A 24,712-nucleotide genomic window follows, 5' to 3' on the forward strand; every position below is an offset into this window, starting at 1 on the left:
CATCAACTGACATTTTCTCAAGTAATTGATAAGATTAATGGGAACGTCTGCTCATCTAATGCTCCAAAGTGGTCCAGCATTGGAAGCAAACAGTCGCGTGGTCTTTATTTAACATGCTGACGCACGTCTCAAACTGGTCCTGATTTCATTTCTCGGCACTGTGGGTATTTTCAGTGTTGTTGAGAATCAAACTCTGACCATTTGGCATGACTGGCTGCGTTCCAAATCACATTAATATTGATTATAGCCCGAACCTGCATGTCTGCCTCTGAGCTTCGTACAGACGGCAGCGCAGCACGTTTCGGGCTATTTGCCTGCATCGAAGGTATGCATAGAGATCCCTTTGAGCCCCACGATGGCCTGTTGGTAGTCATTACTGTCATCATCAAAGGAAGTCTTCCTGTCAGATTCCATCAAAATGAAAAGGGGTCAGGAAGATGTCTGTTTTCTTTGCTCCCCCTCCTCTCTCCACACCTTTTTTCAGAGAATTATCAAAGTGTCAATCTCTTGTTGGTGCGGTACGTGGCAAACAGGACGGGAAGAGAACCACCCTGGTGACATGTTGTGACTGGGAGTCTAATGAAACTCTTCCTTTAATGAATTACAGAGCAGATATGTATTTTGGAGCCTGGTGTCAATGAACAGACCAAGGGGTCCGGACACAGCTGGTCTTAAGCTGGCCTCAAGCTGGTCTCGTAGTGGGGAGGAGAGGAAATATGAGAAATGTTGGAAGGGGTTTTTGAACTCTGAAGAGAAGAAGGTCACTGATGAGAAAGTGTTGAGGCACAAAAAGGAAAGTTGCTGAAGAAGAGAGAGAAGGAAATGATTGATTGTGATTGGTCTAGAGGTGTTTGTACTAGGGATAGATTAACAGGCTGAGGTTTGCTTATTCTAAGAAAAGAATATGGTAGATATTTTATTTTTTCAACGAGACTAAATAAAGAAACATTTTGTGAATGAATGTGAACTGAATGAAAGAATTGATATGAATGCGACAATTTTTTCCTGTGTCTGTTCAACTAAACATTTTCAAATGGCAAAAATATATATTTTTAAATGCACTTAATTCTGTGGCACTTTCAGCATTATCGATGTGACATCTTCAATCAAAACTTGAAATATAAATCCTCAGAGAATGTATTTATTACCAATATATTAAACTATCTGTTTATATTTTACCACACGTCCAGTTAGTCCAGACATGAGAAAAAATCAGTCCATGCGCGAGTTTTCCATTTTAAAAAGAGAAAAGTTGAATAGTTATGGATGTGACAGAAGAGGTTGCAAGTTTTTGAGAGACAACATACTTTGTAGGATTTCTGTGAATTAAAATTTACAAACCAGACGCAGTAATACCCAACAAAGAGAGAAAGGATGACGCTTAATAGACCATGTGCCCATTTATTAGGAATATGGACCTTTACAGATGTGACAATTCCGTTTGTACTACACTATGGAATACTACTTAATGCTTTAAAAACATAAACTTTGTTTATGTTTTTGTTTAAATACTTATTCCTAAACTTTGAATTCTTATTCCTAAACAGGCCATCCACTCACAAAAATAACGTTTTAATATATTTAATTTAGAAAATTTACTAAATATCTTCATGGAACATGATCTTTACTTAATATCCTAATGATTTTTGGCATAAAAGAAAAATCAATAATTTTGACCTTTACAATGTATTTTTGTCTTTTACTAAAAATGTTCCCTTGCTACTTAAGACTGGTTTTGTGATCCAGGGTCACAAATATTGACATTCAATCTATTAGTATGGTAAAATCTTAATCTTAAAGTTAACATTTGCATGGAATTGCCAATTTATATAACATTACATTTATATAAATGTATATTTTCTTTTGTACATGTCTAAGCCTGACTTATATCCATGGAAGGTGTTCTTATGTTCCATTATTTATAAAAAGTTATGGTAAATGGATCATATGACACGGCTAAAATGAATATTATCGTTTGTTTTAGATGTTATGCAATGTGTTTACACGACTTAAGGTTAAAAAACGCTGTATTTTCCACATATCATGGATGTTAGTATTTGCCCCGCCTCTCTGAAAATGTACAGATTTTTTTACAAAGCTCATCTCTCTGAAAAGCGAGGTGTGCTATGATTGGCCAGTTAAACAGTGTGTGGTGATTGGTAGAATACTGCAAGCATGTGATGGAAATGTAGAGCCTCTTACCATCAGGTTCTAAAGCAATTGTACTGACAGGTACACCCACTTTACTGCGTATACATTTGGTCGATCTTGGTACCACAAACTGACATAGATTTGTAGGGGTGTGGTTACACAAGGTGTTTCAGGCAGGTCTGGGTGAGCATTCGCTTTTATATAGAATGCAACTTTTTTCCAGCACTTAAATTTTTGCAATTTTACGTTTCTAATACATGCATGGGCAACTTATAACAAACCAAAGGCACAGAAAAACACGTATTCACGCCATATGAGCACTTTAATGCACAGAACATTTTTAAGCCTGTGACCTTAATGGAGGCACCCTGAGCTTTTGAGAGCAGATGAGATTGTTAAGGTGGTTCTTTGATGACTACAGATTTGGCTTTGATTCAGTGATCTGAGGTTAACTTTACTTTATCTTTTGGAAAGGGGAAGACTTGAATAGGGTAAGCTGGTCTTGAAACAGCAGGTAGGGGCGGACACCCTATACAGTCTCCTGTTGTGACTAGAGCTTCTCGGATGCTCAACACAGCTGCACATTATGATTACTCACACTGAAGACCTTATTCATAAACCTTTTAATAAAAGCAATATGTTTTCTTCCCTCTTTTGTTGGCCTTCACTTTTAACGCTGCCTTCTTTTATGGGGACCACCTGGAAAGGAGGTAATTGAACACCGTGGATGGGGATTGGGCTGAACTTTGAGACAAGAAACAATGGTCACTGTTGTTCCGGCCCAAATGTCAGCCATCCCTTCAGCATCACCTCTCTCTCCCTCTCTCTCTTTCAATATATAAACGTCTTTATTCCGGTGAACACATAGAAAGATATTTTGAAGAATGTTAGCGACCGCTAATTCTGGGGCAACATTGACTACCATAGTAGAAAAAAAAGTTTAGTCAAAGGTGAAACATCCCTTTATGATATTGAAGAATGGTTGGATACCCTACCACTCTCTAATCTGTTGGGTTCTATACTTAAAACAAAACTCAGGGGGAATGTAAAATAGGGGAGGAGTTTCCTCCGAAGCAGTGGCTATTAATAAGAGGAATGTTCTGTTGTACTAAAAGAACAAGGTGAAATATGAATTTAACTACATGGATTTCCACGAGACCATCTGTAATACACTTATAAAGTATGGACTTCTTCAGTATTGTGGTTTACACACTTATGTCAATGAATTTCTTTTCTTTACATCCTGTCTCAATTTTTTATCTTATCCAATTTCTCTCTGTTAGTTTCTTCAAGCTGTTACTTGTCTCTCACTTTTGTAAACATGTTTCTCTTTGCATCACATAAAGATGAGCTTTTTTTAGTGTCTGTCATTTTAAATCCAATATTGTTCTTTACTTCTGTCCTCCGTCTGCCAACACTGGCAAACTAGTTTTCTGACAGAGGATTTGCTTACGTTTTTTTCATAATAGAATTCATTTACTGTAAACAGACATGATTTCTATACTGTGATTATAAGACATTGTAATACACACCTTGCAGTTGTGCCTCAGATCTCCCTTTGAAACATACTAACGCGCTTTAAAAGTAGGCGTTTTGAACTGTATATGGCCCCATGTTTGGCCCCATGTTTCTGTAAGATTGTTTAACATTCCCTTTTCAGCCTGTTTGAAAAGATTAATATTACCATCACTGCCTAGTCAGGAGTGTTTAACTTTCCTGCGACTGGTGTGAAAGGGAACCCTTTTCTCAAAAAAAGTCAAATAAAAGAGAGACTTTTTACAATTCCAGGGAAATCGAAGAGATCTTAACAAAGTCCAGACCTCTGTGCACTTAAGACTGGGCTATCAGGGAACGGGTGCTGGAGACATCCCAGAAGTCCCGGCGCTGTCTGTATGAGCACATCTAAATGGGTCCCACTGCTCTCTTTTTTTGAACAACTACTATAATACTTCAAAAAGTTCCTCAGTTTTTGAAAGGTCGTCATTTAAACAAGGATTTAACGAAGGGTTCTCATAACATCGGCTCTGTTTTCTTTGACTGATGTTAGTGTTGTTTTAGTCATGATGGTATCTGTCTTTTTACAGACCCCATTAAATCTAAATTAGAGTTTTGTGTCTTTTTGTATATGTGTGTTTTAAGCAGTCAGTAGGGCTGGGGTGTTTTTTTTAATGCTGAGAAAAAATAGACCACAGCTCTTGATGACTCATCTTGTAGTTTTGTCCAATCAGATGCTCTCTACAATACAAGTAGCAAATCATTGTTTATGATTGTTTCGAGGGCATACATCAACACGTAGAAAAATATTAAGCTTGTCAGTTGGTTTTATGGGGTCTTTAAAACGTATGAAGGCGTTTTTGGTAATTCCTTCAGAACTATTATTAGATTTTGGTCTTAATGTCGTTGAAAGTCTTAAAGGGGATAGTTCACTAAAATGGAAAATTCTTTAATCATTTACACACCCTCATGTCATTCTAAACCTGTATGACTTTTTCTTCTTTTTCAAAAAAAAAAGATTGTTTAAAATATGTTGTTAACCAAAACAACATTGGCCACTATTGACTTCCATTGTATGGAGACAAAACCCCCGAGACATTTTTTTAAATATCTTCTTTTGTGTTCCACTGAAGAGAGTGTCATATACAGATTTTGAACCACATGAGTGTGAATAAATAATGAGAGAATTGAAAAGCTGTTCAGATTTACTACTGGTTCACAGTCCTCCACTTTTTTTTTTCTTCTTCCTTACAGACATGTTTAATCCAGTGGGACACATTAACCTTAGAACTGGTCACAGTATTTCACATACTGTCTGCTGAATGCGACTGAGCTCTTTAGTTATTGCCGCTTTGGATCAGATACTGCCACTTTCCGCTGCATTTTTACTCCATATTTATTTCTTTCAGTGCAATTTATCTGCTGACCTCAGACGTGAGATAGCAATAGGTTTTGTAGCTCCAAAACCGGTTGCTAATAACCAGAGATAACAGCCCACCCTGCACACACATACTGCAGGGTCGGTCCAGATCACAATCTCTACCTTGTTATGGGACTCTTTTAACTAAGTGTTGATTGACTGAAGATTGGAGCTTTAATATGAGTCTCTTGGTATATGACTTTTGACCCGATACGGTCTGTGGAAGAGGTACAAACTGAAACTTGAGATTGACCTTGCTTCGAAAATTCTTTTCAGTCGTAGGGCAAATGGCGCGGGTCACCATATCTCCCCTGTAACCCTTTGACTGCATATTAACCTCTATTACTCAATTACATCAGCAGACCACACCATCCAGTCAGTGGATACTCTGTTTATCTTTATTTTAGCGGCCCGCTAATACAACCCAGCTGATATCAGCGAACACAAGGTCATTATAGACAAAAATATTGTCGTTCTGGTTAATCAAAGCAAAATTTACTTAAGATTTTATACAACTATTTAAGTATAACCTTTATTGAAGGTGATAACTGTTTGAAGACAAGACAAACATAAAATATTTTCAAAGATACCATGGTGATACCATGATACTACCATGGTATTAATTTAGGTTATTGGTGGGATGTAAATACCATGGTATTTGAAAAATTGTAGTATACAGCACTATGGTAAATATAAAATGACTGATCCTGCTGGAGCAGGGCTTTACGTTAACTTTTTTTTGCACATAGCGTTGGTGCTACAGAGGATTGGAGTTTTGGAGGACAGGCCAAACTGCTGTAGCACAAGTATAAAACGTTTGTTGTAACCATTAAACAAATATGCAAGTGCAGTTCATCACATAAATAGGCAGATAACTGACAAATGATATTTATGTTGCATACAGATGGATAAATTAGGGCCATATAATTTTTAGTTTGCCTAAACTTGTTCCATTTCTGTGTTTTTTTTTACAATACAATAGTGCTATATTTGTTTACATAAAATACTGTAGTATACAATAGTAGCTATTTACTATTGTAAACTTCAGGAAAAATCCTAGATTTTTAATCCTTACTAGTTACTACACTGTTATACAGTTCACTACAAGGGCAGTACTATTTTCTATAGCAAATATTTTAGGACACATTTACATTTAGTCATTTGGCAGACGCTTTTATCCCCCTGGAGCAACATGGAGTAAAGTGTCTTGCTCAAGGACACACTGGTGGTGGCTGCTGGGATCGAACCAACAGTATTACAACCTTTTGATTTACCAGTTCAGTGTTTTAACCCACTAGGCCACCATCTCGACACTTCAGTATTTTTTCGTCTGAGTGTTCAAGTTAACCTGACTTTTATTTAGACAGGTCTTCGGGAAGACGCATGAGGTTTAGTTTGTGTTTGACGGTAGCTTTTTATTCAATCAGCAAAATGCTCATGAAATACTCTCAGAGCAACTCTGGAGATGAAGTTCTTGTACATTTAGTCATTTAGCAGACGCTTTTATCCAAAGCGACTTACAAATGAGGTAAACACAGACTAAATCCACGAGTGTCACGCGTGGTGAAATTGTGCCGCTTATTCACTCAGACCAGCAGAACAGACAGATTTAAATAACAGTATTCCGCGTCCGTGAGTTTGCATCTAGGTATATGGACTCAAGGCAGCCGGAAAACTCGCAAAATAGACTAAAACTATGAAATATAGAGATGCAGCATTGATTAATATCACACAATAACAAGCACGATGACAAATGCACTTCCAAAACATGCAGCTCTGTTTAATGAACCTGCCAAACTGTAACGCACGCGAGCTACGCTGGCTAATTTACTCTTTGGGCAGACAGATTTTTTCGTAGCATGTACGACATATGTCGCACTGCACAGCCCTGTGGAGTATGTTTGTGTAAATGTATTAAAAAGATAGAAATAAGGATTATAGACTGAGGTTATAGAATGAAGATGGTTTGTGTTGCCTGAAGTTAAAGGCGTGGAAACCGTTTCCGAATTACGCTTTAGACAACTGAGTCAGGCCGAGTACCTAAACAACCTTGTAGCCAATCAGCAGTAAGGTGCATAGTGCACAGGACAGACATAAGCCAAGCTGTTCGCTGACAAAAGTGAAAGATTGGTTTAGGGGTGTGTTTGTTTTGGGCAACGCCTTAGATAGCCGGACACAAGTTTTGTACTGTTATAATAAATACTGTGAATAATTGTACTGTGAATAATTGAATGACCATATCTTCTGCTCATTTGTATCTGGGCACTTACATCACCTTCTGTTGGCCTCATATATGGCAAGTAGCTTTTGTTTTTATGAATAGTCTTCAAGAATTTAATTTAATGAATTTGATTATACTTTCATGGATACTGTTTAAGGTCATATGTAGTAATTGGGTTGTTTGACAGATTTGAACAAACAGACTGAAAAAAATGTAATAAGCTTTTCCAAGGATTTCCAGATTTTATCACCAGTGGGAAATCACAGAGCCAAGCAAAACGTTTCTGGGAAGTTCTTTTTGAAAATTATGGAAATAGTTTAAACTCGCATGATATTGATTTTGTTCATTTATTTTGAATTTGTTGGTTTATATATAAAACCAAGAGATCTTAAAATGATATTTGTGCTGTGTGACTGGTTTTAATATTTGTGTTGTTTGTGACAGCAGTGTATCCCTGTAACTGTATCTCTGTTTGTGAGTGGATGAGCTCCCTCTGTTGTCTCTCTTTATGATGTAATGGTGCACATAAAGTTTACTCACTTATTACAAATTCTACTTTTATACATGTGTATGTTATACACAATAGTGTACAGAATACTTTATGTGGAATTGTAAAAGGTATAAAAGTCAAAAGACAACAGACAATATAATTTGGGTGCTTTAACTCTTAAAGCTAATACTTATTAATTATGCAATATATATAAAAAAAACTCATCTAGTACATTACATTTTGACAAAGCCTGATTCTTGCTTGGGTCATTTCTTCGTTTCCTGAACCCCCCTCCCCTACCCCATCATTTCTGTCTGTTCTTTCACTGTCTCAACAATGTTTTTAATATTAAATGCCAAATGGACAAAAATATTTTAATCAAGTCCATTGTCCAGTCTAATCTAAATACCATTCAAGTGTTTGGAGGCACTGCAGGGGACCCTTCCTGTGCATGGGCCCCTTCACGGTGAGATAAGGCAATTATATCATGATTATATTTGCCTACAGCCGTTCCTAAACTAAATAAAAACTACATTCAAGCAGTATCTACACGGTGCGCTTACACATAGAAAGGAAATTCCACCTGTAAAAAGACTTAAATATTTCCACGGCACACAGAAAATAATATATTTTAATATCTATACATTATTCAAATATGACCATGTTCCAACATAAGTCTCTCTATACTGTGCTGTTATTTAAAAATAAAAGTCCTAGAAGGAAAGACTCTGTGGTTACATCCCTGATGTAAATACTCACACATGCCCTTTTACTTGTTTAGACTATGGTATCCCCAATTTCTTTGGTTTAACCACACCATCAGTCCTGGTGTGTTACCCCGCCCTCGGCTCACTCTCTTTCACACCCACTCGCTTCAAGTTTTTCCATGAACAAAGTCTGGCAGCCAAAGCCTTCAGATTTTATTCCGTCTGATCTTGAGGGCACGCATTCGGACACACAACTGTAAATATGAATGAAATTTCAGGGACGCTTTCTTTCTCTTCTTTTCACTGAGGGGAATAAGATATGTCTCTTTCCCATTACTTTTAGAGGGACTCGGGCCCAGTAAATTTACTTTTATTGGGAGAGCATGAACTTTATTCCCAGGGCCCCTCTTAAATGGATAACCCGTACCTGCAGAGCAAGATCCTTTCAGTTTTATTTTTTTTTACAGCTTTGGATATCCTAAAGTTTTGAAATAATGTTTTAGCGAAGATAGTTTAATGATACTGTATATATAATGTATAATCATTTCTTCTGTTGATATAGACAGAACAGATCACGCCTATAGAAGGCATAGACAGCTGTGTCGAGGAAACCTACTTATTAATATTTACTTTTTTTTCCCAGTCACTATAAAATCACCACACTGGTTGTGTTAAACATGCGTGTTCTTGTCGTTTAAATAGACACGTGCATTATGATCGACGCTCTGGCTTTGCAAAATTACAAGGTGAGACGAATCACAAACACTATGGAGGAAATCTTTTAGAAAGAGGCTGTTCTTTACTCCAATTCGGGATTATATAAGTCATGTTGTCAGTTTAGTCGTGCTTTGCCAGTTTTTGGAGCCAACACTGATTACAGCATGAACTTCAGGCACTTTTTTGGCAGACGACTGTAGATCCATGCAGAGCGCAATAACATAGGAACTCATATACTGTGATGTCAGGATTCAATTTTATATGTAACTTTTACACAAACACATGTACTAATATCTGAATAAATTCACTGTACAGTTTGCATTCACTTTAGTGCATTTTATAGCACAAACACACAAGTCTGATTATTATAATTATGATATTGATAATGATCATTTATATAACATTATTTTTATATAATTAATGTTTGTTATTTTATTTTTATTTATTTAGTCGTTGTGAAAGTTTTTTACCTGATAACTGGTTACTATTACCTGATTTGCATAATTGCAGAAGCTAAGACAACACCGAGGCATGTGCAAATAAACAACTTATCTTAGTGAACATCCCCGTTTAAATGTTGTGTCACACCTAGTCGGCTTGTTAGTGAATGGTTGTTACACACTTTGGCTCAGTGAACAGAAAACAAACATGGGCTATTTTGCTTCAGTGTACGTTTCCACCTCCCATCTTAAAGGGCCCTCAACACTTTGACCCCTCTGCTCTTTTTGTTTTGCAAATCACTCAAGCGCACAGTGTGTAAGCTAGTCAGCTGTGGGCATTATTGTAGAGATGAATGACTGAGTCTCTTAAGTTTGTGTTTCAGTGGACACAGATGAAATTAGAGCCAACGCTTCAGGATCATTACAGAGGATGTGACGTGCTCAGTATAGTGCAGAGTGAAGAGATTAGGGGAAGCTTCTAGCTTCCGTCAGGTGTCGATGGACGGTTGTTAACATCACCTGAAAAGTACAAATTGGTTGTATTATAGAGTTGTGAGGGGACTGTCCATGTGATTTTATGTGAATTTTTTGTTGTTGTCAAAATTCAATAATTTTGTGATGCTTTATCAAAATGGTCATCTGATGCTATCTTTATCTTGCATCTCTTTATCTTCTAAATTAGACTTTTTTTATAAATTATATTCATACCTGGTCACAAATTGTAATTGCGAAATAATTGAGTTTGCGTTTTTTGGCCTTTTGCTCATAGACTTCTCACAGGCTGGATTTCCACTCACAGACAATACAGTTATGTAAAAAATTACTTTAAAACATTTATTTTTGATAAGAGAATGTGTTTACAGTGTCTTAAAGTAAAAATAGATAAATAGGTACTTTAACCATGTTGTAAATTAATGTGTGTTTGGAGCAGTACAATAAGACTATAATAACAGCATAACATTTGTTAAAGTTTATTCAATGTTGTCTTATTAAATAAAAACAATACTTATACTGCTACGCCTACTACTTCTAATTATAATAATAATAACAAATAATAATAATAATTGTTGTTGTTGTTAGAATTATTAAAATTGTCATTAATACTATGTATTACCAATAATAATAAGTAACAGTGGTAAAAAATAGATCATTATTATTGATGATGATTATTTTTTTTATTAAATAATCAGAATTCTGGTTAAAATATAATAATATTATAAATATAATATATAAATATAATATAATTATTTATTTGAATTCATTTATATTTTGAAGTTTTTTCTGATTGTAAAAGATTTTCAGGCTCAAGTTATGAGCCTGGTCTCTAGTTTTCTGGCTCTGTTCTCTGTGTTTCAGGGAAAGCTCAGGGGTCGCAGGGTTGCGTCCTTTCCTTCTATAATAGAGGCTGCCATTGTGGTTGTGTAACATGAGGACTCATTCCCCGTTTTCTTCATGGCTCCTAATGAGAGTCCCTCGGTGGCTGTCTCTCTTCCTCTTTAGATGAAGTCACGGACCACAGGCCCCCCTCCTTCAGGGACAAACCAGTCCACTGTTACCCATATTACCCCCATTGTTAAATATACTGCCAGCGACCCAGGTCAAGCAAAAGTGTACCTAAGGATGAATTGAATCTCTCAAAATACAGCACAAGGCTTTATTTAATGCAGACTCTCTTTTTTTTTAAACTTCTGTTATGCAAGGTTTTACGAGCCCCACTTTTTACATACAAAATGGTCTCAGAAATCTCAATGATTGTGTGTGTGTGTGCAGATACATAGCCAATGAATGCTCTATTTTAAAGACTATCTTTGGAAACTAAAACTTTTCTCTAAAATGTGTTAGAGATTTACTACTAAATATCTTGCAATTGATTTAATGTAATTTCAACTAAATATGATTTTTGAACAATGTTGCACAGAGGTAAACTGCAGATTTAGATAAAACTAGCACTTAAAAAAAAAAGTTTAAAGGTCCAGTTTGTAAAATTTAGCGACGTAGTGGCGAGGCTGCAAATTGCAACCAAAAGGCTCACTCCACCCCTACCTTTTGATGAACTACGGTGGCTGACACAGGACAAAGTTGTAGTCAAGTTTCACTTTTTTGATAAAGATTACCTATTTATGAAACGCGCTCTGTAGAGCAGTTTGTCCATTTAGGGCTACTGTAGAAACAACACGACAGATTCAATGCAAGGGCACCAGTGGTGTATGTAGATAGAAATAGCTCATTCCAAGGTAAAACCAATTAAAACAACGTTTCATTGTGTAACGTCTTTATATACATCTAAAGACATAGTTATGTACTGTATATTATATTGCATTTCTTTGCATTGCACCTTTAAGTTTTCCTTAAGTCCAAAAATAAAATTTTATAGATATTGGCAAATTTGTTTGCCAGGTACCAGTCTTTGAAACGGACTCATGTTAACAGACTCATGATTTGGATCCAAGGTTTCCTCTGCACAATATCTGAGCAAACTGTGCTGTGCAAAACTAGAAAGATTTCCATGACATCTTAAAATCGCATTTATCCATCGTGTTTTCAGGCCTGGTTATGTAGTTTGCCAATATAATTCCCTGTTTTTCCGTGACTGTAAGAAGTAAATCTTTGATTCTTTGCAACAATTGGTTCGGTGAATCAAGGCCAGTGAGTCTTCAGATCTGAACTTAGTGGAAATAGTCATTGGGCAGTCACATCTGCTTCAAAATCACAGTTCTGCACGGCATTGCTTTGAAATGCTTTACAGGCATTCATCTCAGTATCTCACTGTCCCGACCCATCAACCTCCTTGCTGCTAATTCAATTGGAGCAACATGTGGAACAGGAGGAAAAGGTCTTGAGGAACATCTTAGGGAGGTGTTTGTAGCTATATAATGGATGATGTGGGAGAGAGGAAGGCTGAAAAGATGGAAGAGGCATCAGGCCAAAGAGATTGGAGATTGCTTCCGGAGTTGGAATATCTTGATACATTTATTGAGCTCCAGGGCGTGTGCAGTAACACTGATGACACAAATCCATTCTCCTTACCGTGTTAGCGTGTAGTACTGACATCTTCATGAGCGTAACGTTTTAACAAGAAAATCTTTCAAGGAACTTTTTGAGGAACTGACATCTTAATGTGGGTTTGATTTTGAGAAGGAAGAAGAGAGCTCTGATAGCTGGACAAGAGGCAGAAATATTCTGTTCGTAACCCCGTGTGTATGTCTAAATGTGTATCTTAAAGTCCTGAGAGATCTAAAACACTTTGGATTTTCAATTAAATAATAATTACATAAATACAATTGCACACGAGTTTTAGGTCACTGTCTACCCAAATCTGACAGAAGTTTAAGATTTCCATGCTTCCAAATAAAGCATGTGTGATTCTTTAGTGAAAGTTATTTTAAAGGTCCAATGTGTAATTTTTTTGGAGGATCTATTGACAGAACTGCAATTTAATATACATAACTAACTATGTCTTCAGAGGTTTTTAAAGACATTACATAATGAAGCATTAGTATTTTAATACCATAGAATGAGCTATTTTTATCTACAAACACCACGGCAAAGCCCTGCAACCATTAAGCAAAATAGCGTAACGGCTAACCCACTGGCTTAAGCTGAACGCAGGAAACTAGAACGGATGATATTTTTCTTTAATGGATGTCAATGTGTTTTGTTCTCCAATTGGAAATATCAGACAGATCCTCTCATCTCTATAATAAGAGTATCTCTGCGGGTCCCTTGCATGAAATTCACCATGATGTTTCTACAGTAGCCCTAAATGGACAAACTGCTCTACAGAGAGCGTTTTGTAAATACGTAATCTCTTTTGGCCGAAAAAGCGAAACGTGATGACATCTTAGTCCTGTGTCAGCCACCGTAGTTCTTCGAAGTGATCCGTTGGATGCCATTCGCAACCTCACCACTAGATACCACTAAATTTCACACGCTGGACCTTTGAGCAAAGAATATACATAAACAAACAACAATTTTGATGGAAAATGCGGTAATAATTTATTTTATTCAAGTGAATTGTTTCATATTATAAAACAGTTACAGTTCTTGATTCCAATTGGTCAATAGCGGTGTTGCATTCACAATCATATCCTATTTATGTAAGCAATACGGTACCTTTTGCTTACATAAATAAGAAAAGAACGGAAAAGAAAAGTGTTTTCACAAGTGCTCTTGGACTTTAGGACCCCACTGGATAATTGAGTGCAAATGGTTTTGGCTACACACCCTCACGAAAAAGACACCCTGAAGATTAAGACATTCATCTTTGTGCGTCCTTACGCATCTTCCTCAGGTTGATTTTGCTCTACTCATCACACAAGGGAGCAGTTTTTATCTGTTCACTCCTTCCTGTCTGAGCTCAATAGGTTTAACAGGACACTTTGAGGAATTCCACAATGTGTCAAAGCTGAAAAGCACATCAAATCATGTTAAACTCTGTGCACTTTTCCTGTTGATACAAATAAATGCTCATGCACGTTCATACAGCTGACGAACTGCTGGCATTGTGTTAAATGTGTGTAAGACAGAACTGGAGACAAAGAGAATGTAAGAAATTGAGCGTTAGAGAGACTTAAGCTAATATTATGCAAAAATAGGTTGTAGTTCTCCACAACAACCTGATTTAACTGGGTTTCTTTTATTCTTCCTTGTCATTTAGCTTTCTGTGGGTGGCCACAGTTACCAATGCATCCTCCTGTGACGCACATATTGGAAAGCTGTGTTTTCCAGTATCTTTCATGCCGCCGAATTCTTTCTCTGGTTTTACACGACGCTTGACAGGTTCTCTTTTCCAAACATAAACCTTTCAGATTTGGAAACGAGTACACTGTTGGAAGTGTGTTACAGTGATGGTATCATTTGATATTTTCTGTGAAATATTTTGACTGTGGTAGTCAATGGTGCCCCAGAAATATCAGTTGCGTACATTCTTCTAAATACCTTTCCTTGTGTTCAACAGAAGAAAGAAATGAATACAGGTTTTGGAGCAACTTGAGGTTGAGTAATTCACGATAGTTGTCTTTTTATGGGTGGAGTATCTCTTTAAGAAGGAAACTCTGGATGTGTAAGTCTGTGATTATATCGTATGACATCTATTATACATGTGTGGAGAAGATAGATTGAGTGTTGGGGTCTGGGTTGACGTACGCTGCTCAGACACTGCTGTGACTTTTGACCTCTGACCTTTCAAACGCCTGCTTTTCATTAACACCACAAATATTTTTAATTGAATCGGATTTTTTTCATTTCTTGTCTGTTTATTTAGTCTGTTCATAACCTGACTTTTTCGTGACTGGGTTCTCTTTAGTTTCATACTTTATTCGAAATCAAATCGTTTTGGTTTACCACACTGCAAGTCCAAGTATTACTCGTACACAGTCCAGCAATGACTCAGTCTTTGCCTATTTCTCAAACAAGCGTGTGTATGGATGACATACACTTTGTGAGAGAACCACACGTTCATATGGTTTAAATTACAGGGCACGACATGTGGACGTGCAACCATGCTGCTTTATTTTCTGTATTATTTATGATATGCTGAACGGTTAAAATAAGTTCTCCAGATCTCTATTGTGTTCTGTTTGAATGCCTTTTTCACATGGAGGGTTTATATTGTATTGGTTGATTAAATTCTGTAAAGTTTGGTTCGGCAGTCATTTGTTATATTGGAGTGTGTGAATCTGTATGATTTAGTGACATTTACTGCCCTCTTGTGTTTAGTATTTGAATGCCACCCTCAAAAAATACATGTTTTCATGAGTATCTCGTGGGCTTTGTTTGTTTTTTATTTTATGTTTTTGTGCATTATAAGTCTTGTAAAAACGATCGAGTTATGTCCACCCTTTAGGCGTGGGAAAAAGATTACCGAAACACACTAACCAAAAGAGTGGATGTTTGTCTTTAATTCTGCAAGTAAGCATTTTGTTTGCCTGACTGCCAGATATTCATTTCTCTTGACTTAGATTATTTAAAGGGTCGAACCGAAAAGGTCTGCTGGCTTAAATAATGACCACCATTAACATGCAATTTTCTCGTTTCTATTCATGTTGATGACAGATATGAAGTGGATGAGGATGGTTTCTGTCAGCCTTACAGAGGCATCGCTTGTGCCCGCTTCATTGGAAACAGGAGTATCTTCGTGGACTCTCTGCAGATGCAGGGCGAGATCGAGACCCAAATCACAGGTACATATTCATCCTGAACAAGTCTACTGTACTGTACAAGATCCTAAATGGTTTATGACAAAAAAGAAAAGAAAAACATAAAAATCCTAAAATATAACGTTTAACTTTATTAAAATTACAGCTAAAATAATAATAAATGAATACAATTAAGAACATATCAGAGGCTACACTACACTCCCTTTGACATCAGCAAAATAAATATACATATATTCAAAATACGAATATAAAAATGCAATTTATATACAACTGATCACATAAGGTCAGGACAATTATTGTGTTAAATATTTAACTTGAAATTCTTGGATGGTGATATTTTCCATGCCTCAACCATTCTTTAGAATTCAGTATTGGTCTTGTTTTCTATGAGACATAACAGATCGCCTCAAACAGACATTCATTGTGGTTACCTATCCGAGTTAGTGTTACAAACCCTTTGAGTCCATGTGGTTTTGAAACACAAAACTTGTCTTCTCAAAAAAACCACAACAATTCACCAGTGGTGAACCCTTTGTTACTTGTAAGTTATATTTTCCCATGGACCACTTTTCCCTTATAAATATAAAAGACTACATGTTAAGAGCTGTCTTTCTTTCCAGCGGCGTTTACTATGATCGGCACCTCCAATCACCTGTCGGATCGCTGCTCCCAGTTCGCCATCCCGTCCCTTTGCCACTTCGCCTTCCCCACGTGTGACCGCAGCTCCGGCATAGACAAACCTCGGGACTTGTGCAAGGATGAATGCGAGATTCTGGAGAACGACCTGTGCAAGACAGAGTACATCATCGCACGATCCAACCCCCTTATTCTCAAACGTCTCAAACTGCCTAACTGTGAAGACCTGGCCGCTTCAGACAGCCCTGCAGCTGCAAACTGCATGAGAATAGGCATCCCGATGGCTGAGACCATAATCAAAAGTGAGTTTGGTGGTTCTTTGCACACTTAAACTTAAAGGTGCTGTGTGTAATTTTTTGGAGGATGTTTTGACAGAAATGTACTATAATATAAATAACTATGTCTTCAGATGTCTATAAAGACCTTGCATAATGCCCTAAATGGACAAACTTCTATACAGAGCAGGCTTCGTAAATACATAATGTTCTTTGGCAAAGAAGCAAAAACGTGACGACATCTTTGTCCTGTGTCAGCCACCATAGTGCTTAGAAAGGGAGGAGTGGAGTCAGCCGTTGGCTGCTATTCACAACTTTACCGCTAGATGGTGCTAACTTTCATACGCGGACTCTTCAAAGAAACCAGAAATGTACGACTGATCAGAATGTCCTTTTATTAAATTTTCACACCATTTTTTTCTTCTGTAGGCCACAAATGTTACAACAACAGCGGTTCAGACTACCGCGGCACAGCTAGCGTGACGAAATCAAGTCGACAGTGTCAGCCGTGGAATTCCCAGTATCCCCACAGTCATACCTTCCTGGCCATGCGTTACCCTGAGCTCAACGGGGGACATTCCTACTGTCGTAACCCCGGCAACAAGCACGACGCTCCCTGGTGCTTCACCCTGGATGAAGGTGTTCGGATGGAAGTCTGTGACATTCCTCCATGCGGTAAGAGGCTCAATATAGCACACACTTCAAAGTTATTTTTATGCATTTTTTAATCCAAAGTGCTTACATTTACATTTAGTCATTTAGCAGACGCTTTCATCCAAAGCGACGGACAAAAGAGAACGTGCTTTACAATATGCTTTTTTTGTTTTGTTCAAGCTATACACTCTGTATCAGTATATTTGTTCCTTGGGTATCGGACACACAACATTTGAAACAACAGATTACTTAGTTTGATTTTTTGCTTTTTCCATTGTGTTCAGACTTGCCAAAGCACGGCAGCAGCAGCAGTATGGGGATTCTGTACATCCTCGTGCCGAGTGTGGCTATACCGCTCTCTATCGCCCTGCTGTTCTTTTTCATCTGCGTGTGCCGGAACAACCAGAAAGCTTCACGTCCGCCAGCTCCACGACAGCCCAAACCGGTACGCGGGCAGAACGTGGAGATGTCCATGCTGACCGCCTACAAACCAAAGGTGAGATTTTGACATTTTCTTATTACTTAGATAAACTTGCAGAAAAAATGCCTACTCTTTTGGTGACTACAATTAAGTCTTGGGAAACCCCTTCAAAAATGTCTTTTATTTGTACTTTTGTATTATTTCTTCATTGGTCAAATACCATTGTGCCTTCTCATAACGTTTGGATTAGTGAGCATTCCTGCATGACGGGATGGGTTACCGGGGCTATACAAACAAGAGAGATGAGCATATGGAGGCAATCTATCCCAGGCCTAGACAGGAATCTGAATATTATCATATTATTATTATTTGTATTAATATTATGGCCATTCACATTCACGTTCAAATCTCCTTCAAATGAGGTTTTCACTTATTAAAGATACAGCACATTTATGTGCCACTGTGTTTCACACTGTTTTTGACAGAGAAACATCTTTATAAACAAATACTGTATGCATTTGATCAGATGTTTGGTGGTCCATTTATTTCTAGTATAACTCACACTTTGTGATTCCCTTTAGTGCTGTTTGTATCGGGGACACACATGCAGGCACAGCTGCAGGCCAAAGGTCATATAAAGGTCAAACAGGGATGAGACATGTTTACCCTCAGGCAGACTTGACACTAACACAAAACATCTGTCTCTTTCAAAGAAAGACACTCCTATCCTAGCTCATGTGTTCTGCGTAAGATGTTAAATTATGCTCTCTTGTCATCTTTTGCCTATTTTCTCTTTCCCATATGCATCACGTAGCATTATGAACGTAAGGACTTGATCATGGATAACCCAGAAATATCAAGGGAAGTGTGAATTCCAGAAGTGGAAATAAACATGAATCTGGAGTTGTGGGAAAGTCATCTTTAGGAGAATCACTATTCAGTGAACATTACTCTTTGAAATTGTGATCTCTATAAACATATTTTAGTTTTCTTGGAAATACAAATGACCGTATACAGTATACCATGGGAATTCATTGGTCAGAGAGTGTGGAAGCCTGTACTTAAATCTTTATTGTTTGTAGACCATGCCAATTCTAGACGTCTGGGGCCCCTAAGCAAACTTGTGAGGGGCCCTTGCACAAATAATTGAAATGAGATATAAAGATAACTGTTAAATATGAAAAATAATAAGTCAATTAACACACTTAAAGAAATTAAGTGTTCATTACACTGACAGTAGGAACAATTCTTTATAAAATGTCATTAAAATTTTGATTGACGAAACACGTGGCTCTGGAAAATACAACTGTCAAAACAAAAAACAGACAGTACACATATAACACGAAAAATGCTGTTTTTACTAACCATATGAGTGATTTACTTAGAAAAATAAAGCATGATAAATACTACGAAAACAAATTCATAATTCTCTAAATGTGATGGTACAAACTAAAAATGACATATTGTCTTGAGCAAATGAAATACAGTGGACAAATAATGAATTTGTAAATCTGTACTTGAGAAATGTTAAGGAATTAATATATTGCATCATTTGGCAAAACTGGATAAGACTTGAAAATAGCACAAATAGTTCTGCTGGAGACTGATAGCTCTGTTTTGAAGCCATGGTCATATGTAAAGACGCATATCAGCACATTATGCGCATGTTATTACCTGCCACCCACTGCATGATATCCTCTAAAATTGTGTTCGCAAGTTATACAACTTATCTTTTTTATATGGTGTTTTTGATTCGGTAGTCAAGGGGCCCCCTGGTCGTGCAGGGGCCCTACGCAACCTGCGGAGTCTACGTACAAGAACGATTAGCTCTGTGTGTAGAACAATATAGACTTTAAAGTAACAGTGACTGTTATTTTTTATCTATGAACTTAACATAGACCGCCTTACCACTTACATGTTAAGTGCATAGATAAAAAAATGACAGTAACAGTATTTTTAGGGCAGACAGAGGGTGTATGCACTTCTGTGGTGACTGGTTTGAGGTTCTAGAATGTATAAAGTCTGAAGGACAGCAAAACTCAAAAAAGGGGAAATCAGTTGACAAGGCTATACATTTTAGAGTAAACCTTGGTTTGCATTACTTTGGTTTTTAGACATGTATTACAAGACACAAGCTTATAAGTAAACAAAGTAAGGTAAATTGGAAAACTTCTTGAGTCAAAAAAAGCTTTTTTCAGAAATGTTCACAGTTAAAAAAAGTTTACCTGAATTTACCTTCTAGCGTGGTGTTTGAAGGAGATTAAATGTTGTGTAAATTAAATTGTATTTAAAGTATATATGTCAAAAAAGGCATAGTTCACCCCAAAATTAAACTTCTTTCATCCTTTACTCACCCTCATGTCATTCCAAACCTGTATGAATTTCTTTCTTCTGCAGAACTTAAAAGACGATATTTTGAAGCACATTGGTAACCAAACTACGTTGACCCTCATTGACTTCCATTGTATGAACACAAAACCACTTAGACATTTCTCAAAATATCTTATTTTGTTTTCCACTGAGTTATATCCCATGATAAATGTAAAAGTATTACATTTACTTCTATACTGGATACTATACTAAATACTAAGTGTACTCACCCCCCTACAAAAAAAAGTAATTTGTGTGTTTTATTATTTCATTTAAAGTCAAATAATGTTTACAACAACTATAGTCCTACTAAATTCAAAAGTAACACATAGGTGTGTTGGTCTGTGCTCGGATGTTGGTCAACTGTAAGGTGCAAATGAATGATGGAACTGAGGTCAGAGGTCAGAGAGAGGATGAAAGGTTAAGCCAGACCAGACCTTACACTGTCAGATCAAAGTACAGGTCAAAAGGGCAACGACAGCTTCCAGAAAGCTGCCAACGAGATGTTTGGCTATCTTCAGTATCAAAGGAATGACTGTCTCTTCCAAATCATATGTGTTTCTAACATATCCAGTGACTTTTATATTCTTACTCTACATAACTATTAGATTATATGTAATATAGAATTCAACTTTTATTATATTTTATATTTATTTTAAAGTATTTTTGGGAAAACACTAAAAAGAGAATGTACCTGTCCACAAATGATTTACTCTATGAATTATGTTATTGTCTTGTAACCGGACTTACACAGCTGGTCCCCAAACTTAAACATGATTTTCTTCTCTTATCCAGAGCAAAGCTAAAGAGCTTCCTCTCTCCGCTGTACGCTTCATGGAGGAGTTGGGTGAGAGTGCGTTTGGGAAGATCTACAAGGGTCATCTGTACCTGCCGGGCATGGAGCATGCTCAGCTTGTGGCTATTAAGACCCTCAAAGACGTCTCCAGCGCACAGTGGGGAGACTTCCAGCAGGAGGCGTCAGTCCTGGCTGAACTTCACCATCCCAATGTGGTTTGCCTGCTGGGCGTGGTGACGCAGGAGCAGCCCGTCTGCTTGCTCTTCGAGTTCCTGGCCCAGGGAGACCTCCACGAGTTCCTCATCATGCGCTCGCCCCATTCAGACGTGGGCTGCAGTAGCGACGAAGACGGCACCGTGAAGTCCAGTCTGGACCACGGAGACTTCCTGCACATGGCCATTCAGGTCGCAGCCGGGATGGAATATCTAGCGAGCCATTTCTACGTCCACAAGGACCTCGCAGCCAGAAACATCTTGGTTGGCGAACAGCTTCACGTTAAGATTTCCGATCTGGGATTGTCGAGGGAGATCTACGTTTCGGATTATTACAGGGTGCAGCCAAAAACGTCGCTTCCCATTCGCTGGATGCCACCCGAGGCTATTGTGTATGGGAAGTTCAGCACAGATTCTGACATTTGGGCGTTCGGTGTGGTGCTGTGGGAGATCTTCAGTTTCGGTCTCCAGCCGTTTTACGGTTTCAGCAACCAGGAGGTGATGGAGATGGTGAGAAAGCGACAGCAGCTGCCCTGCCCGGAGGACTGCCCGCCTCGCATGTACGCGCTGATGACCGAGTGCTGGCAGGAGGGCCCCGCTCGCCGGCCGAGATTTAAAGACATCCACTCCCGCCTGCGTGCCTGGGAGGGCCTGTCGTCCCACGCCAGCTCCAGCACTCCGTCTGGAGGGAACGCCACTACTCAAACTACCTCTCTGAGCGCCAGCCCCGTCAGCAACCTCAGCACCCCGCGCTACGCCGGGTATATCTATGGAGCACCGCAGGGTATCCCACCCGGACAGATCGCAGGCTTTATGGCAGCACCCATGTCACAGAACCAGCGGTTTATTCCTGTTAACGGATACCCCATCCCGCCGGGCTACGCCGCCTTCCCTACCGCTCACTTCGCACCTCAAGCCCCGCCCCAGGTGGTGCAGCACTGCCCGCCGCCCAAGAGCCGCTCGCCCAGCAGCGCCAGCGGCTCCACTAGCACGGGTCACGTGACTAGCGTGCCTTCCACAGGCTCCAATCATGATGCCAACACACCTTTGCTCTCTCACTGCGTCACGCTGACGCCCATGACAGGGGTGCCGGGTGGCACAATGCAAGTTTTTGGACATATGACACAAAAGGGCTTGCAGATAGACCCGTCGCAAGCGGCTCTGCTCGCTGACACTAACCGACTGTTGTACAGTGAATCTGTTATTACTGCCGATTTTTGAATAAGTGTTTTATATTGATAATTATTGATATTTTAATGTTTTTTTTAGTGTAAATATAAAACAGCCTGAATGAAATGCGAAAGTTTATATTGCGATGTTGTGTAAATGTGTTTGATAGGAAAGGACACTCATCATCTCTTGGGTAGGTGATATTGAGACGATGCAAAAACCTGAAATGTATTCTCTGTGAAGCTTCGTGCCACTTCTGCAGTGACTTTGCGGCAAAACAGAATGTGCCTTTGAATGGAGCCTTTCAACCAAAACTTCAAAATGATGCCCTGTTAGGATTTTCAATGGACAATGTCTTTAGTTTCTTAACTGTTTTTTACCTTTTTACTCACTGACGACTTGAATAACTTTCCTGAAGTCTTCAGAGTATCCAGTCTTTTTTTCCCATACAGGAATCTGAGTTATGGAAATGAATGTAAAACACATATATAATATATATATATATACACTAGTGTTCAGAAGTTAAGGGTCACTTGCTCACTTTTTCATTTTTTATTCAATGTTTTAGAATAATAGTAATGCTCATCAAAATTATGGAATAACACAAATGTGGTTTTGATAACTATGTTCTCAAAAAATAAAAACTGTCAGATCCTCAGCATCCTCGCTGTAGTCATTCTTTGGCTATAATATGCCGAAATCTTCTCTTGGCATTTTATCATCCAGCTTCTTGAGGTCTCACGCTGAAATGTTTTTTTAACAATATTTACGTTTTTCCTATCTAAGTAGAACTCTGTTATTCAAAAGCATCCGTTTAAAAAAAAGATGTTAAAAAAGATGAAATAACATTTTAAATTAATACAGTTAAATAAGTTTAAGGTTTTTGTAATTGAATAGATTCATAGGCCTATATTTGCAGTTACATTTTTATCTTCATGACATGACCAGTTTGAGACATTTAAGTATACGAGTTCAGTTCAGATCAAAAGATTTGGAAGGACAATACACAATTTCACTCAAGTGACCCTATACCTTTGAACATGCGTGTTAATCTGTACATTTAACAGATTCGAAAATGTCACATACAATATATATTACAAAATTGCCAATAATCATGTCATCACATATTTGGATGCATTAGGATCATAGTTTGTATTTATGCAAAAAACTTTCTCCGCTTCTCATTTTTACATTGTGCTTTGTAAATCACACAAAATATTGAAATTACAAATGTATTTTTAAATAGCATATACATAGTATTTTATACAGTATATGTGTGCATATCTTTTTATTGCCATATATCTGATTTCTGTATGGGTCTGTCTGGTCATTGCATATTTTTACTTGATGTATTAGTAGTATTTTGCATAAATTCTAATCTATAGGAAAATTTCCAGAATTAAGGGAATACACATTTCCTAACAACATCACAAGTGTCTTCACATCAAAAATATAAACGGTTTCAAAGTGACAACATAACTAAACATTAGTGTGCATGCATAACTTAACTTCTGATACACATTCGATATTTACGATATTTGTTATTTACGATAACAAGCAAAACAAACCGAGAATAACTGTTTCTTGCCCAAACCTCTCTCCAGTATTTTTTATTTAGACTGCGATACCAAGCTCAACCGCTAGATGTCAATGTCGCACACGATGAAACGGTCTATAACCATGTGCCTGCATTATTTTCTGAATTTACACCTATGATCATTCGGGAGAAAACATTATAACAATCTTATTCTTTAACTGCAGCTTTATATACATAAACTTCACCTCAATTTTATATTTTGCATTGTTATTGAAGCCCTACATAACTTCACAAGACAGGAACACATTTACAGTTAATGCGAGTGCCTTGACCAACAGCTTATTTTGGAAATAGTAATTGTTTACTTTACATTTATTTTCGTTCCTGTCTGAATAAGTCATCACCTTATGACATCACTGTTTGGCATATGTGAAAGCAACACTTTAAATAATGCAGAGCTTGTTCTAATGTAACAAGATACTCACTACCTGTAGAATGTAATGTCTTTATGTTCCTCTAGAGGTCAGTGTCGCTCTGACTCTGTTTGAATGAAGTTCTTTATATGTGCTCTTGTGGATTTCCATGTTAATACTGTATGTTCAAACTATTATTCTGTTTGTGTTTTGTTGTTTACTTTTTTTGAGAGTTTGTATCTTGTTTAGAATCTTTGGAAACTTCACAGTTACCGGGATTAAGTAGATTTGATCATTTTAAGCAAGCAGCTGTCATCTTCATATTGGTATGTTGCTATGCAACTATTCAATTCCACGAAACCCTTTCCAATGACAGTCAAGAATTTATAGTTTTTGCGAGGAAGTGATTGCTCGTGACCTATGAACTGCT

General features: G+C 37.7%; 1 protein-coding gene across 1 annotated transcript in view; it reads left to right on the forward strand.

Annotated features, from left to right (window-relative positions):
* The window catches only part of LOC130424227 (inactive tyrosine-protein kinase transmembrane receptor ROR1-like), a 107,754-nt gene extending 84,586 nt beyond the window's left edge, over positions 1-23,168 (forward strand). The window contains exons 5-9 of the mRNA XM_056749703.1: positions 15,695-15,822; positions 16,419-16,736; positions 17,139-17,384; positions 17,648-17,859; positions 20,950-23,168. Coding sequence (XP_056605681.1) covers positions 15,695-15,822; positions 16,419-16,736; positions 17,139-17,384; positions 17,648-17,859; positions 20,950-22,383 — 2,338 coding nt within the window. The 3' untranslated portion in view covers positions 22,384-23,168. The remainder of the gene's footprint in view (positions 1-15,694; positions 15,823-16,418; positions 16,737-17,138; positions 17,385-17,647; positions 17,860-20,949) is intronic.
* The last annotated feature ends 1,544 nt before the right edge of the window (positions 23,169-24,712 follow it).

Source organism: Triplophysa dalaica, chromosome 6 (assembly GCF_015846415.1).
Source record: "Triplophysa dalaica isolate WHDGS20190420 chromosome 6, ASM1584641v1, whole genome shotgun sequence".
In the NCBI taxonomy this organism is placed as follows: domain Eukaryota; kingdom Metazoa; phylum Chordata; class Actinopteri; order Cypriniformes; family Nemacheilidae; genus Triplophysa; species Triplophysa dalaica.